General features: G+C 37.0%; 3 protein-coding genes across 3 annotated transcripts; 1 reads left to right on the forward strand and 2 right to left on the reverse strand. All coding sequences in view use genetic code 12, as the record gives it.

Moving 5' to 3' along the window:
• Nucleotides 1-1,672: 1,672 nt before the first annotated feature.
• CORT_0H00770 (hypothetical protein) lies at nt 1,673-3,526 on the reverse strand (the record flags this gene model as incomplete). The annotated part of the gene is made up of 1 exon (XM_003871270.1): nt 1,673-3,526. One exon carries the CDS (start codon nt 3,524-3,526, stop codon nt 1,673-1,675), a length of 1,854 nt encoding a protein of 617 aa, XP_003871319.1.
• A 1,212-nt stretch (nt 3,527-4,738) lies between these two features.
• CORT_0H00780 (Tpo2 polyamine transport protein) lies at nt 4,739-6,586 on the reverse strand (the record flags this gene model as incomplete). The annotated part of the gene is made up of 1 exon (XM_003871271.1): nt 4,739-6,586. The coding sequence occupies one exon, from the start codon at nt 6,584-6,586 to the stop codon at nt 4,739-4,741; it is 1,848 nt and encodes a 615-aa protein (XP_003871320.1).
• Nucleotides 6,587-8,041: 1,455 nt separating this feature from the next.
• On the forward strand, nt 8,042-9,847 carry CORT_0H00790 (hypothetical protein; the record flags this gene model as incomplete). Its single annotated transcript, XM_003871272.1, has 1 exon — nt 8,042-9,847. The coding sequence occupies one exon, from the start codon at nt 8,042-8,044 to the stop codon at nt 9,845-9,847; it is 1,806 nt and encodes a 601-aa protein (XP_003871321.1).
• Between the last annotated feature and the right edge of the window lie 5,780 nt (nt 9,848-15,627).

Raw genomic sequence — 15,627 nt, forward strand, 5'->3', positions numbered from 1 at the left:
GAGCTGATCATTGTATTTATGACTTTATTACAATTCCCGATGTCTTCCCCCCAATAAAGGAGTTTAATTTTACTCTTTTAAGAACAATTGCCTGTTTTGTGTAAGATTCTTTTGTTTTTGTTTTCCTGTACATTTGAAATTTAGCCTTACCAAAAGTTTTTCCACCAATCACTAAATGGTTCTATGATTTTAAGTTCAAGAAAACCTCGGCATAGTATGGACCGAGCAAATGATGGCATAGCACATAAGGACATAGTTTGCATAACGCGTTCGGTAAGTAATACCCTTTCACTCTTACCACCACTCATGCTCCTTTATGTCTGCATCAATTTGCTACGTTCTAACCTCAACCGTGATTGTTACATCAGAGCCTTCGAGTGGAAACAACCTCAAATTTCAATTTTAGCACATTTGCTCTCCTTTTTCTGTTGCTGTTCCAAATGACTGCTCGGTCGGATTGTATGAGATCTACCACCTGTCTATAACATGTTCCTAGAATCAGGGGGTCCTTTCGGTGCACCGCAATCGGAGTTATCACAACGACAAAAGTGGGGGTTCCTTTCTCACACGGAGTTAAATTTATAAACAAAAGAGGGGCTGACATTTATAGTTTTGTGTAATTTATGATTTCGTTCTACTCAAGCACTCTTTTGCTCTGTTAGGAGATGCATACGTAATGACGGCTCAAAATGAGTGCAATGGGAGCAGACAAGATTGTGGAACTGGTTACTAGATCTTTAGCTATTTCACCAGAAACATTAATGGGCGGAGTTCTGAGAGCTTCCTCTTTGGGACAAAAGTTTGGGTGTCTTCCTTGCTAGAGTGGGCACTGCTTAAAACTTGATAGCTCTATCAAAGATACGAGAATTGTTCTACTACGACCTAATGGATTCGAATACACCTACTCTTATGACTGTAGTCCAATTGTGCTAAAAAAACCTCTGTAAACATAAAACAGGTCTGGGTATCATACTTGTCTCTTGTAATTTGATTGTGGAAACGAATTATGTTACACAAGAGAGTACTTCGGCCGTGAAGAGTTATCAAAGGAGAGCCCAATAATGTCTCTTGGTTTGTCTTCGTAATTGATCATAATCGAACAACAACTTTATTTTAAAGTTGGCATTCAAATTTAGCAAATAGTGAGGCAGAATATTATAAAGTTCAAAAAACTGGGAAACAACCTAAAGGTGAATAGATTCAAACATTCATAGAAGTGAAGTACAACCTTTCCGAAAAAGTAAGCCACTCTTTTTCTCATTCTGAAGTTTCTACTAACATTGAGTCAGGCTTGAAGTTACGCATGTGGATCGGCCAAATTTTTCGGGTGTTAGGTCACGGCACTTAGCTCATGTGTCCACGAATTACAAACACTTCTTTGCATTTTGACACTTTAAGGACTACAATATCGAAACAAAGTAGTTGATCCGGTATAGTAAAAGATATATAGGCAATTTTGATGCACAATTCGACCTAAAATTGGCAATTTCAATGCTAATTTTGCTTCCGAAATCGGCAAGAAAAATTAAACATCGGCACAAAAGGAGCATTTTGTGTCATGCTGTCTCTTAAGAACGCTGAATTACGGTGCACAGCGCCGGCCCTGCTAGCTAAGCGGATGAATTGTCAAATATTTCGCTTACTTATAAATATACTCACCTCATTATACAAACTACTTCATAGCATACTTTGACTTACTTCTGATGTAAGCACCATATTTGTAAAACAAGAATGGCACAGGAATCATCAATGCACCCAAACAACCTAGTAATGTAGCAGCCCATTTTATGGTTAAATTGGTAAACATTTGAGTGGTGAAAAGCGGGAATGCAGCACCGAATGCAGATCTAATGAAAGTATTTCCTGCCAATGCCGAAGCTGCAACGTATAAATAACAGTCGATGATGTAGTTCATAGTGGGCAAGAAGATCAACATCAATCCATTACCGACAAAGAAAGCACCAATGACGGGGACGATCCAGTGGACATGTTCGGCGTAATCACCAGTCCAGCCTAGCCAAAAGATACCAATGACAAAAGTAAATCCTCCAATCATGATTGGTGGCAATCTTGCTTCTGGGGTTGGCTTTAATCCTTTATCTACCTTCTTGTTTAATCTCATTTCAAAGTACACAATGGTCAACCCACCGGAGAAAACACCAAGCAACATAGACAAATAAGGCAACTCACCCACACCTTGCGACCAATGGTAACGACCAGTAAACACAAGTGGGATAACCGTCAAAAAGGCATAAAGCATACCATAGATGAATGCATTATAAATACTAACAAGGAAAATGATTGGTTCTGTAAACAACAACCTCAAAGGTCTCAAAATATTGTTTTGGGCAATTTCTTTCAAACTCAAAGAAACCTCCTCATGTGGAGCAAATATACCCCAATTACCAGTTTTTCTTCTCAATAATTCCGCTTTTCTAACCAACAAAACAGGATGATGCGTTTCTTGCAACAAGAATGTGTTCATAACCAATGCCAAACATCCAATCAATGCAGATATGTACGATGTCCATCTCCAGCCCAAAGCAGAGTTTTTAACAATAAAACCACCCAAAATTGGCGCCAACATAGGCCCACCAAACAATACACATGCAAACACAGAAATTGCTAGACCTCTGACTCTTGCCTTGAACAAATCAACCATTACTGCTGGTGCCACAACTAAAGGAGCAGCACCAATGAAACCAGCAAAGAAACGACACAACATGATTGTTTGTAAATCTTTGGCAGTTGCAACACCAAACAGGAAACTAACATATCCAAGACATGAAACTACCATCACCGGTTTTCTACCGAACAATTCTGACAAAGGCCCATATACCACAGGACCTGCAGCAAAGCCAAACACAAATAAAGACGTGGCTAACGCGGCAACGGAAGTTCCAATATGGTATATTTCTTCCAATTCAGCGCTCCCTTCTGAGAACATCGCAGATCCCATTGATAAAGACAAAGCCGCCAAAGCGACTGAGGCACTATACATCAACTTTTTCCAAAGCGGATAATTATGAGGATGATACGGATCGTTTAACCCATCAAATGCGACACAGTATGGTGTTCTATCTGGCAACATTGGCGGGAAAGGGATATTTTCTCCCATTGAGAGTGCAACATCACGGTCATATTCCTGTTGTAGTAGAGAAGTGGTATTTGTGACTCTTCTTGAAAGTTCTCGAGATAATTGTGCATTCGTTTCTAGTCTGGATAACTCATCACCATCTCTTGGATAGTAGTAATCTGACACTGGTTCAGCTTCATTCTGGTTTCCCTTCTCTATATCATGACCTTCGAATGGCTTTAGCTCTGAACTCTCATCCTCGTTTTCAGTGTTTGTTTTGATCGAAGATAGATTCGATCCAGTTGTGTCTTGGTGTCTTTCAGCGTAGTGTGGATGATCCTCAACAACTTGTTCTACACCTTGACCTTGTTGGGGTTGCGTATTTGTATTGTGTTGTGAGGTATTTTGCTCAGGAGCTGTATCATTCAACGATACAGAAACGAGAGGCATTGTGATGCTCTTCAATTAATGGTGGAAAAATATATGTATTTTGGGGCGCTTAGCAAATAAAGTAGGGTATTATGCCTTTAGACAGTCACTGTTTGACTCAGTAGATGTAGCGGAAACTCTGGATAAAGTTGAATCGAAGAAAAGAGGAATGTGATGAAAAAGAATTCTCTTTAATAAGGATGAAATGAGTTCTTTGCGTTTATTTATATATTATGTAAAACTTGCTTTCTTAAGAAAAATTTTTTATTAATTGTTTCACAGACAGGACTAAAGAAAAAGAAAAGAATTTAAGCCTTCAGTTTGTGGACACAATAGGGTTTATTAAACAGAAAATAATTCCGTTTACCAATATTTATAACTAGCATCGGCTTTAAATAATTTAGTTTTCAGTATTGAAAGGCTTTACGTCATATAGTATATTACTGAATTATCGAATCAGCTTCTATTCAGTAATCTATTTTACCGATTTATACCTAACGAAAACTATTGTCGATTCTGAACAGAAAATAATAAATCCGGTCATCGTTTTCCGACATCAGCCCGGATTTAATCGATTGTTAATTTGCTTGGCAAATCCCCAGACAATCAGATATAAAAGAGAGTGCTCATTTCGCAAGATGACCAGTGTTGCGAAGAGGGCCCTGCTTGGTTATGATGCTGCTCACAGCGACCTGTTAGTCTGCAACTTTGTTCCTGTCAACAAGTTATCGACAAATGCGATGTCTAATTTAAATTTCGTGCAGCAAACCAAGACCACTAAATAATTCAACTGGATGTGCAGCATATGAGATACACATTAATCAGAAAGATTCATTTATACAACTCTATTAACCATTGGTGAGATTTGGTCGCTTTTCTGTCATTTTAAAACCGTGATCTAAGTTTCCTCATTGAATTTCATTTTATGGCGTTTCGACACCTTTTTCTTCCTTTGTTTTGATTTCAAAAATTTCTCTTTTACTTTTAATTTTTTTCGGGATTACCAATCTCGGTATTGTTAACGCCGTTCCCGTATTACTAGGTCAAACTCAACAATTTTAGGCTTGCTTGCATTTTAGTTTTTGTGGTATTGATTAACGATGCTCGGGAATAACATCTCCTTACCACCGAAAACATCAACGACGTCGTTCAGATTACATTCTTTATCTCTTTCATGAAGCATTGACACCTATTTTTCAATACCATCTAAAATCTATATAAGTGCGATAGACTCTATTTCATAGCATATTTCGATTTATGTCTAACGGCTGCTCCATACTTGTAGAAAATAAACGGCAATGGAATCATCAACACACTCAAACCTCCTAACAATGTAGCGGCCCATTTAACGGTCAAGTTGTTAAACATTTGTGTAGTAAATAGTGGAAAAGCAGCACCAAATGAAGACCTAAGAAAGGTATTTCCAGCTAAAGCAGATGCAGCAATATATAAATAGCAGTCGATGATATAGTTCATGGTGGGCAAGAAGATCAACATCAATCCATTACCAACGAAAAACGCACCAATGACGGGGACGATCCAGTGGACATGTTCAGCATAATCACCAGTCCAGCCTAGCCAAAAGATACCAATGACAAATGCAAACCCTCCAATCATAACTGGGGGTAATCTTGCCTCTGGAGCAGATTTCTTCCCAGTAGCATCCATCTTTCTGTTCAATAAATGCTCGGAATATACAATGATCGCACCCCCCGAAAACACTCCGAGCAACATTGATACATATGGTAATTCTCCAACACCCTGTGACCAGTGATATCTACCTGAAAAGATTATAGGGATTACCGTCAACAAAGCATAAAGCATACCATAGGCAAACGCATTGTAGATACTGACTAGGAAAACAATTGGCTCCGTGAAAAGCAACTTCAATGGCCTCATGATATTGTTCCTCACAATCTCATTCAAACTTAATGATACTTCTTCATGTGGTGCAAAAATACCCCAATTACCTGTATGTCTTCGCAACAATTCCGCTTTTCTGACTAACAACACCGGATGATGTGTCTCTTTTAAAATAAAAGCATTCATCACCAAGGACAAGCACCCGATGATCCCTGACATATACAAAGTCCATCTCCAGCCTAGATTTGGATTTTTGACAATAAACCCACCCAATATAGGAGCAATCATGGGTCCACCAAATAACACACACGCAAATACCGACATTGCCATTCCCCTCACTCTCGCTTTAAACATATCAACCATTACAGCTGGAGCAACAACAAATGGTGCACTGCCAGTAAACCCGGAAAAGTAACGACAAATCATAATCGTTTGCAAGTCCTTAGCGGTGGCTGCAGCAAACAGGAAACAAACATATCCAAAACATGAAATTACCATGATGGGTTTTCTGCCAAATAGTTCACTCATTGGGCCATGTATAACTGGCCCGGCAGCAAAACCAAACACAAACAACGAAGTACCCAACGCGACAACTGAGTCACCAACATGATATATAGCCATGACTTCTTTAGTACCTTGAGAAAACATAGATGAGCCCATTGAAAAAGAAAATGCTGCCATTGCAACAGAAGCACTATACAACATCTTTTTGTAAAATGGGAGGTTATGTGGGTGGCAGGGATCGTCCAAACCATTGAAGGAGACACAGTACGGAGTTCTATCTGGTAACTTTGGTGGGAAAGGGATATTCTCTCCCATAGAAAGGTCAGTATTACCATAGTCTTGCAATAGGAAGGATCCCGTATTAGTGATTTTTCTTGAAAGCTCGCGTGATAATTGAGCGTTCAATTCAATCCTTGACAACTCATCCCCGTCTCTTGGATAGTCATACATTGAGGGATGATGTTCAGCTTTAGTCTCTCCAGCTTCAAGGTCTTCACCCAAATAAGCATTTTGCTCGTCAGTTTTCTCTTCAGAAGTGTTGAGGTGAGAAGAATAATTTGTTTGTGTGGAGCTTCGAGATGATGATTGAGAGTGATTGATGGGCTCGTCATGTGATGTAGATGCTCCTCCCACTACACCTTGTTGATTCATTCTCCCCAAACTGTCCACTAATATTTCCCCTTGATCACTTGAACGATTTGTATTTTCAACCATGATCAAAAATTTTTACTCAATTGTAATAAACGTTTTAATATTATAAACCGGTTATATCCTTTTCTTAATACCTTGGACAAGAAAAAAATAGAGGGAAAAGTTTGTACACCACGTTGAACCACATATGTTTATATATATTCTCCATTTTACAGAAATAACCGTGGAAAGGATTAGTAATTCAGGGAGAGGCGTGTACGTGGCACACAAAATCGGGATTGTTGAAATGATAAATCCGATCGCCTCAACAGCCAATAAAAATGAAATCTGTTCACAGGAACAGTAAAAATCATAATAGGGAGTTAATAAAAGCGAATGAACGGAGTTGTGTTATCCGCTACTTTCTTAGTAATAATCCTTTGTTTAATTCTCATGCATGTTGCCGACTGTAAATTATGCGTAATCGGATTTATTAATCCCACTAAGTGCGCCCGCAGGACAGAAGTCGGAATTGCCATCACCACCACGGTATAATCGGCATTGTTGGTAAAAAAATATCCAATCAAAGCTGGTGTGATACACTGGGAAACCAAATTTATAAATGCCATCTATTAATGACGACCAATCGCAATCAAGAGCGAGTGTTGTAGTACCATTCATCACTTGAACCCACACAATTACTCAATATTGCCACAGCAACTCAAGACACTTCAGGACTGTACACAATACCTGTCCATATCTATCTTCAACCTCATTTACACCCCCTCTTCGTTATTATCATTTGGTGCTTAGTAATATGGCTTTGGACTACTGAAAATGTGTAATTTGCTCATAAGCTTTTCAAGAAAAATTTAAAGCCGCGTGGAACGGAATTAGTTCAAACTTTAAAACTTTTTTCAGTAATTCCACCAACTTATCACCGTTTTTCCGAAACATGTGTCTTCAAAATCAAAATTCTATACCCAATTGAAAGTTCACTTGATTTGTTTTACGAAATTGGATGGATTGCAATGTCACACTGTTTCCTATTATGAACGAAATAATTGAACATAAGGCTATATCGCGACGATGAATATTCTACACTAACACCGTTTGATTCAAACATTCAAATTCCTAGCATGTACTAATCTAGAATCTCAAGCAGCGAATTGATTCCCGAAAGAGAGAAGAGCCTGCGAGTGAAATCCTAGGTTTCTTTGATAGATATCGATCTAACAAGGGGTAATGGCCTGCATAGGACAGAAGAACTTGGTACTCAAACTCATAAAATGGACTTAACTGTACCTCTTTTCAACTCATGTAGCCCTGATGGACATTAGGTATTACAAAGACAGAATAATGTACTGATGGTCGAAGTAATTACAAACGCAATATCAGAAAGCACGTGATTGTTCACTTATGTGTGAGCGCAGACAAAATCTGTTGGGTCACAGACAAAGCATTTCCGAATTTCTCTCTTTATTGGAGGCAGACCTTCTTGTTGCCAAATAGGACTTTCAGCAACTACACATAACGACAATGGGCGAGCCAAAAACACAGCTACTGCTACTTACATTACCTCCAAAAGTCCTACAAAACGTAATAAAATTTCTACCCCAACAATCATTAATAAACCTCGCAACAACAAATTATGAGCTTTATCACCCATGTCTTATTCAATTATATTCAAAAATTGTTATTTCACAATATGCACCATTGCGATTAAAAGAAACTAGATCTGACCATCGACGAGAAGTTGATTTCCAGGATAGTTCACGCCTGGTGATTTATGGCTTTGAAAATAGTCTCAAGGAAGATTTAAACATGAAAATGATTTATGCAAGAGTGCTAGTATTGATCCAAGCGTTACAGATTAATCCTGACCTTGCTGGATATGTGAAGGAAATACATGTTTTGGGTGATGATTTTACTAATGATGTAATATCAGCAGTGCAGGATTTAGCAAACATGTTGAATCAGTTGGACACTTTTTACATTGATAGTGAAAAGATCAGATCAAGGGTGGATCTTTCACATTTGAAGTTGAGGACAATAGTTGCTGATAATGTGAATGAGATTGAATATGGTATTGAGCGATTACTTGTGGGTAACAATCGTAGCATTGACAATTTTTCCAGCGTTGCCCATAATTTGAGAGAGTTGATTTTACCGTCCAAGGCGGAAGAGTTTTGGGCATGGGTCAGAACAAATGTATTTTCAAATAAAGTTTACTTTCTGAAGCTAGAAAAGTTTCGACTCGTATTTCACCCTTCAGTCTTTAAAGACAACATCAGCCTAATCAAACTGATTCAGTGGAATAACATTAAAGAATTGGAGATTATTTGCCCTTTCCCACAAGTGAACAATGCCGAAGATTATATTTTTGATTGCTTCGATGCAATTCCAGTGCAATTGCCCAAATTGAACAAGCTTTCCGTTGTTCAAGGCTCTATTTTCTCAACCCACGGGATTAACGAGTCATACGACTTGACCATGTTTAATTTTATAAACACTTTCATTGAGACTTTGTCTTATCTTTCCATCAAGCATTGCGTACCTCAATTGGGGAATTTTCCCGATGGATTTGAGGGCAACTATCATCGCCGTTATGAATTGTACACCACCATTTTGCCAAAACTTGTGACGAAATCAAGCAAGTCGACATCAAACTTTATTCTTGATTTACCAAACTTACTTCACACATTTACTTGCTATGAACAATACATGAATACAGTTATTTGGAATGGATGCAAATGTGAATACTGTGACATTTATTTGGACAAGTTGGACCATTTTTTGTTCCAACACAAGTACTTTGATCAGGATAGTCATCGGTATAAAGATATGAATGCTTCACATTTACTCGCTGCTATTGCATCAAATTTGGAAAAGAGATTCATTCCATCATCTTCGTTATTGACTCAATTGGACCAACTCGCGTTTCCCATTTGGAAATGCATTTGGGATTTTCACCTGATTGAAAATTCAAAGAAATTGATATGTCTCGACAAGCTTACCATCGATCAAGGTGAATATGACGAAGGGGATCAACCAGATGTCGAAGAAGTGGAAATATGTGAGCAGAATAAAAATTTATTTTCCCGGATACCAAAATCAATTAGCCACTATATAAACGATGTCATTCAGGAAATTCTCAACTTGCATCGTGGAAATGCTGAAGCTAGATTTGATGAACAAGATCTACACTTTTTGAAAGATGGTGGTGACTACGATGACTTCAATCACAAAAGCGACTTGAAGAAGGTATTAATCAGTGGATTTGTTTATAATATTGACAATGAGTTGAATGGAACTCATTTTTACGAAAATGTATATGACGAATGAGACGAAAGAAGAACACATTTTCATGCGTGTATATAGATATCTTTTGACGAACTTCTAACTACGCCATCTATTTTACAGGTGTGTGGTTGACGGAAAATGTATCTTTTGGTGTATAGCACAATAGTAGACTTGAAACTGCTTTGTTAATGATAACCATTGTATGGTTCTTGACTACATTTAGCACATGAAATTCCTTTTCAGTTTGTGTAACATCAGAAACCAGGGTCTCCAAAATGCTTTTATTAAATATTCGACAATTGTGTGGGCTAGTTTACTTATTTAGTGTGGTGTCTTGTGAAGTATTTGCTCCAGAGGCAACCACACCCACAGATAATCACCGAATGAGTCTTCATTGAATCAAAAGTGAAGTAAGTCAATTTACACTGGAAATATTCTTTCGTCTAATTTGACGATGTTATTTCAAATCTTACAATAATTAACTACCTCATTAATCTATCATAAGAAATAGCCGACAATACCCTTTGTTCTGTAAGTCTAGTGACCATAGTATACTTGCAGTTTCCAATCAAAGCATTTTTCCAGCCGATCTTACAATGGAGACAAGAAATTATGCGGCAACTGAAATTTCACACGCAATGTACTCTTTTTTTGGTGATACATTGCATAAATACACTTCTTCAAAACCTTTGCCACTATTGCTCTAATAGAATTAATTGATACTAGGTACAGGTTCATAACCAAGAAGGATTTCATTTCATTCCGTTTAATTGCTTTCTTTCCTTTTTTTTTCTTCTTGTTTCCTTGACCACACTTGTGCTTTGTTCATAACCATATGCATGTGGATTGAGAAAATGATCGACATATAAATTCAAAATCTCATTTTGTGGGTGCTAATGTGCGTCTTTGTATCAGCTTGAGACTGTGTTGGTCATTAATACTGCATAAACTATGAGGTTATGCATACGCTTTACTAATCAACAGTAGATATAAGTTCACAGGAAGCCAGCCTTGCTTTAGATTCATGAGTAGAGGCGGGAGGAGATACTTATCTAAAGCGGAACTAAACAATAGTTTTGAAGGTTGAAAAGATGGTAATCAGGATTCAAATGTTTTTCAGTTTGACGACAACCTACTTTCTGATTTTGTGATCAAAGAGAAACTCTCGGCTATAATTCTGTACAAAGAGTAATACTGAGCGGCCACAATGACGACAAGTGTTTGTATAAGTAAAGCCAAAGGTGTTGACAAGGAAGGACGATTTCAAAAGTATTATTGCCTCTATTTGTATATATCATAACCAAACTAGTTGTATGCAAATGTGACCTTGCTTTAAAATATGCAAATCACTTTTGCCTTTATTAGGAAAATTGTTGCAAAGTGAGGAAAATGGCCATTGAGTTTAGCAACAATACGGGAACAACAGCAATAGCCATATGTGTATTAGGAACGTCAATGCGTATACTCTAACAGAAAAGACTTTGCACGCTACTGAAGAAACCTCTTATTATCAGGATTCTTTTTGTTGGGTATATTTTATGGATTCAATTTTAGCCTTTTTTAAGTGGATGATTTAAGTTCAAGAATTGACTAAACGAGGTAGGATCTCAAAGTCGTGGAGATTGTGGCATGATTTGATCTGCTCTATTTACCCCCTTAATTTATACCATTGTCACTATCTCTGATATCCTCTTATGTTACCTGTTATCCAACACCAAGATCGCAAAACAATTGAAAATTTATGGAAGTCGACAATAACCTCTGTTTTCAAGCGCCGGACTTCTTTCTAAAAACAGATATTATCTTTAAGTTTTTACTCCCTTTACAAAACTTACTATTATTTTTCTTCTGAAAAGTTGTGCTACATAAACGAACACTCTGAGGGTAACTCAATCGCTCAAGTTTATAAGTTAATTTCTCAAAACGAAACCTACTTATAAAGATTGCATAGATTTAGCTTTTACTAGATCAAACCCCGCAATTCCTCGGTTCGACCACTTTTTTTAAGTCTTAGGAAGACTGCAAATAGATGTCCTTCTAGGTTTTCCAGGAGGATGTTTATTTTGAAATTGCTGAGCAAATTTGACTACTCTATAACTCCTTCTAAATTTGTCGGGTATTGGATCTCCTTTGTTAACAATGTTATAGCATTGCTTTCAAGCAAGATAAAGTATATTGGTGTTACATTGAGAATGGCTAAGGGTTGGTAGGGGGAATAAAAATGCTTGGTAAGCATCTCACTGTGCTGGAACGTTCCATTTGTTTCGTATATGCAATGATACATCCCGTACGATAACTATGAATTATGTAATTACGAAACGAATTCATATGCAAAAATGGGGCAATGAAGGGAAGCGTTTGTTTATTTGGGCTCCCTATCAGGGAAATTCGCCTTTATTATACAACCCACTAAATTGTTAAGTAGTGTCAAGTCAATATAATTAAACGAGCACTAACGAATAGTGGGAAGTGGTCTGTATGTGGCAAGTTGTTTATCGGTACCTCAGACTGAAACAAAGTTGTACAACATTTTGTTTAAACTTTAAATATGCAAGAACTAAAGATGAGACGCATGTGTGATCAATATTTGAGTTATCCTTCAATTATACTTTTCTAAAGTAGCTTCGGAAATAGCACTCCATTTTGGTGGTTCCAGTTGTATTTAAGCATGTGTTACAATTACGAGAAAGGTTCCATTCATTCTCTTGCACATAATTGATGCAATATAGCCTGTGTAAAGCACCCCCTCATCTCACCTCACCTCATATTGTCTCATTTTAAAGACGATGATCATTTATTGCATCTCCAATATCGTAAGTGGGTGATCAACCTCTTCGATGTTAAGCTTAATTCCCTTTACTTTGAAATGTGGAAACACATCTGTAAGAGCTAGACTAGTTTCATCCCAAACTTCACCAATACTCATTCAGTATTCATTTCTTGTTTACACTTTCAAACCTTAATTATATGAAACTTTAACAGAAGTGTATTTCAGAAAAACAGGATAGTTGAAAACCCTCAAATTTATTATATCAACCGCGGAATGAGGAAAACTGATTACCTTATTCGTTTGTTTGATACTTGAAACAGTTTGTCCATGTAATTAGGTGAATCAAAACCTGAAACAATGGGATTCATTAACAATGATTTAATTTGTGTAAATTATGTCCAAGTTTAGTTTAAAGGAGTTTTAGCGAAGGGGTGAATGTAGATATGTCATATATATTTGGAACTCTCATTTTAGACTTCATTTGTTGAAAATCAATCTCCGCTATCACCAGGATATAATTATACGCGTCTAAACCATCGTTACTCTCGTAATTGTTCTCTTTGCCGTGACGTAAACCTAGAATTTTCTTGGACAACATGATACCTGGCTTGCAGAGCTAAAATTTTAACTATGATACCTGCTTTGTGGACTTTTATAGTTGCAAAAGTTTATTTCCAACAAGATTTTTTAGACTTCAACTACATTTTAGCTGAAACGTTTAGTATTTTGGGTTGATAACGCCCAACATTTTGTAAAGAAAACGCGTTAAAAATTAGATTACTTCAAAGCAGGTGGCTTTTTGTTGACGTAATGGACGCCTTTTGAATTTAAACTTTTCTTGATCATATGATTATACAAATCCTAATATACCGAGAATAACGTGACTATCACTAAACCAAAAATAGAGCCAAACTGTAATAGTACTTACTGTATACAGTCAAAATTAAAATGTTGGGACCAATTGGTGGTATCGAAAATTTCTATCCTTGCCTTAGCCTGAGTATCTGTTACCTTTTGTTGTAATAAATGTGTGGCTATGCGTTTGTCCCTTCTCTTCTCGATTCTGCAGCCGGAATGCTCATGCGTTGAAACGGGGCTCCTTTATATATAATACAAAAGAAAAAGTTCGTTTCATTGACCACAACACGCAAAGCTGTCAAGCCACCGAGCTCTGAAGCATCAAAAGTTGCACGGTTTTACAAGAATTTTAACGCCGTCTTCAATTGGCAAAAACGTATATGCATCTCAACAAAAAAGAAACTTGCTTTGTCCCAGTATATAAAATTGAATGACTTGGGGGAGGGGAGGGGACAAGTTGGGATACAACTAGCATTTTGAGCAATTATGCAAGCCACTGCAGTTTATACTTGTATCTTATTTTTGGGTTGTTCTAGGAAAGGGATTGTGTAAAGGTAATACTTTCATCTCATGGTGGTGACAGCTTCTCCATTGATGTTTTGTTATGAAATTGTCTCAATGGAAGGGGCAAATCTCTTGCAATTCACATGAATGGTGTTGCACCATAGGATAGCATGTAGTTCAGCTGGTTGTTCATACACAGATCACTCAAACAAACTTAACCCATGACTAATACATTATATTCCAATAGTAATTAATAACAATAAATAATAAAATTGAGTTATAATAAAATATTATCATTACCCAGACGAAGCGAATTAAATAATAAATTCACAACAACTAAAATCCCTTTTTAGTGTTTAAAGTTGTTGATTTACTAAATGTTAATCAAATACCGGAGTTTATGTAAAAGCTTAATTACATATTCCGAGATTTTATTCTATTTTTGAGAAACTTTATTTATCTCGTGGTTTCAAGTAGTTGTCATATGAGTTTAGCGCCATATATCGTTTAGCGTCTTTTTCTTGTATTGTAGGAGATCACGTAAAGGGAGAATGTTATGTCACTTCTGATGTAGAACAATTATGGGACAAGAATTTTACTTTTCAACTAACTAAATTTCAATAGTCAATTGAGTATATCATTGCGTTTAACCATTACAGCCTTCCAAACCTAAACTAGATCACATAGTTGAAAGCATTAAATTTTTTGTGTTGAGTGGCCCATGTGGACTCAATTATAGACTTCAGAAGCGGAAGGAGTCGATGCATGGGGTGCTTTAACTGATCTCAATTTTTCATAAATCATTTCATCGATTCTTTTTCTTTATCTTCGCCCTCACCTCCTCTTTCTAGCGCCTTTCCCCCTTTTTACACTTTAGTCACTCATTCTCCACAACTGATTTATCATTTATTCTCTTTTGGAAACACCAACGTAGGTAAATTCAACTCTACGCAATTGGGGAAAAGTAGTAATCCAGAAAATAAATACAAATTTCCGAAGAAAAAAGAGAAAAGAAAAAAGACCTCGGAGATCAGAGTATATCACGTCATCGAATTTTGAAGAGAAATGCAACATTCAACAAGATGGGGAGTACCATAGCTGACTCACTACGCTTGTTGGGTTTTGCTCCTTTTCTGAGAGTGCGTGTGTCCAATTCTTCCGTTTTAGGTTTTTAGAATTTTTCTTTTTTTCGCAGCCAAAAACGGAGAGCGTTGTACAGGGCGTGTACAGCGGGGACAAAGTTCTGTTACATAAGATATCCATATGATTTATACAAACATACATATACTACATCAAACGTATTAAAAAAAAATCTTGGAAATGCAAAGCCGTGTAGTAATGCATTACATGAGATCGACATAGCCTTAAAAAAGTGCATAGGAGAAGGATTAGGTTGATAAAAGATCATCTGATATTATCGGCAAACTTATTTTTGTTCTTGGTATGATAAGAGTCCCAAAGTTGAACTGATTTTACATGTGGAAATAATGTGATGTAACATCTCAAGACTCATTAGAGTGAGAAGCAGTAGTTTTTCCTATGTAATCTGGCGTGACCTGCCCGGTGACAAAAAAAATGCCTCTTTCGACTTTCAACAACTAAATAATAACAACAACTACGCTTACACCATCAACAACTACTTTTAAACACAACCCGTGATAAAACAAGACCATATGTTCAAAAAGATATA

Source organism: Candida orthopsilosis (assembly GCF_000315875.1).
Source record: "Candida orthopsilosis Co 90-125, chromosome 8 draft sequence".
Classification (NCBI taxonomy): domain Eukaryota; kingdom Fungi; phylum Ascomycota; class Pichiomycetes; order Serinales; family Debaryomycetaceae; genus Lodderomyces; species Lodderomyces orthopsilosis.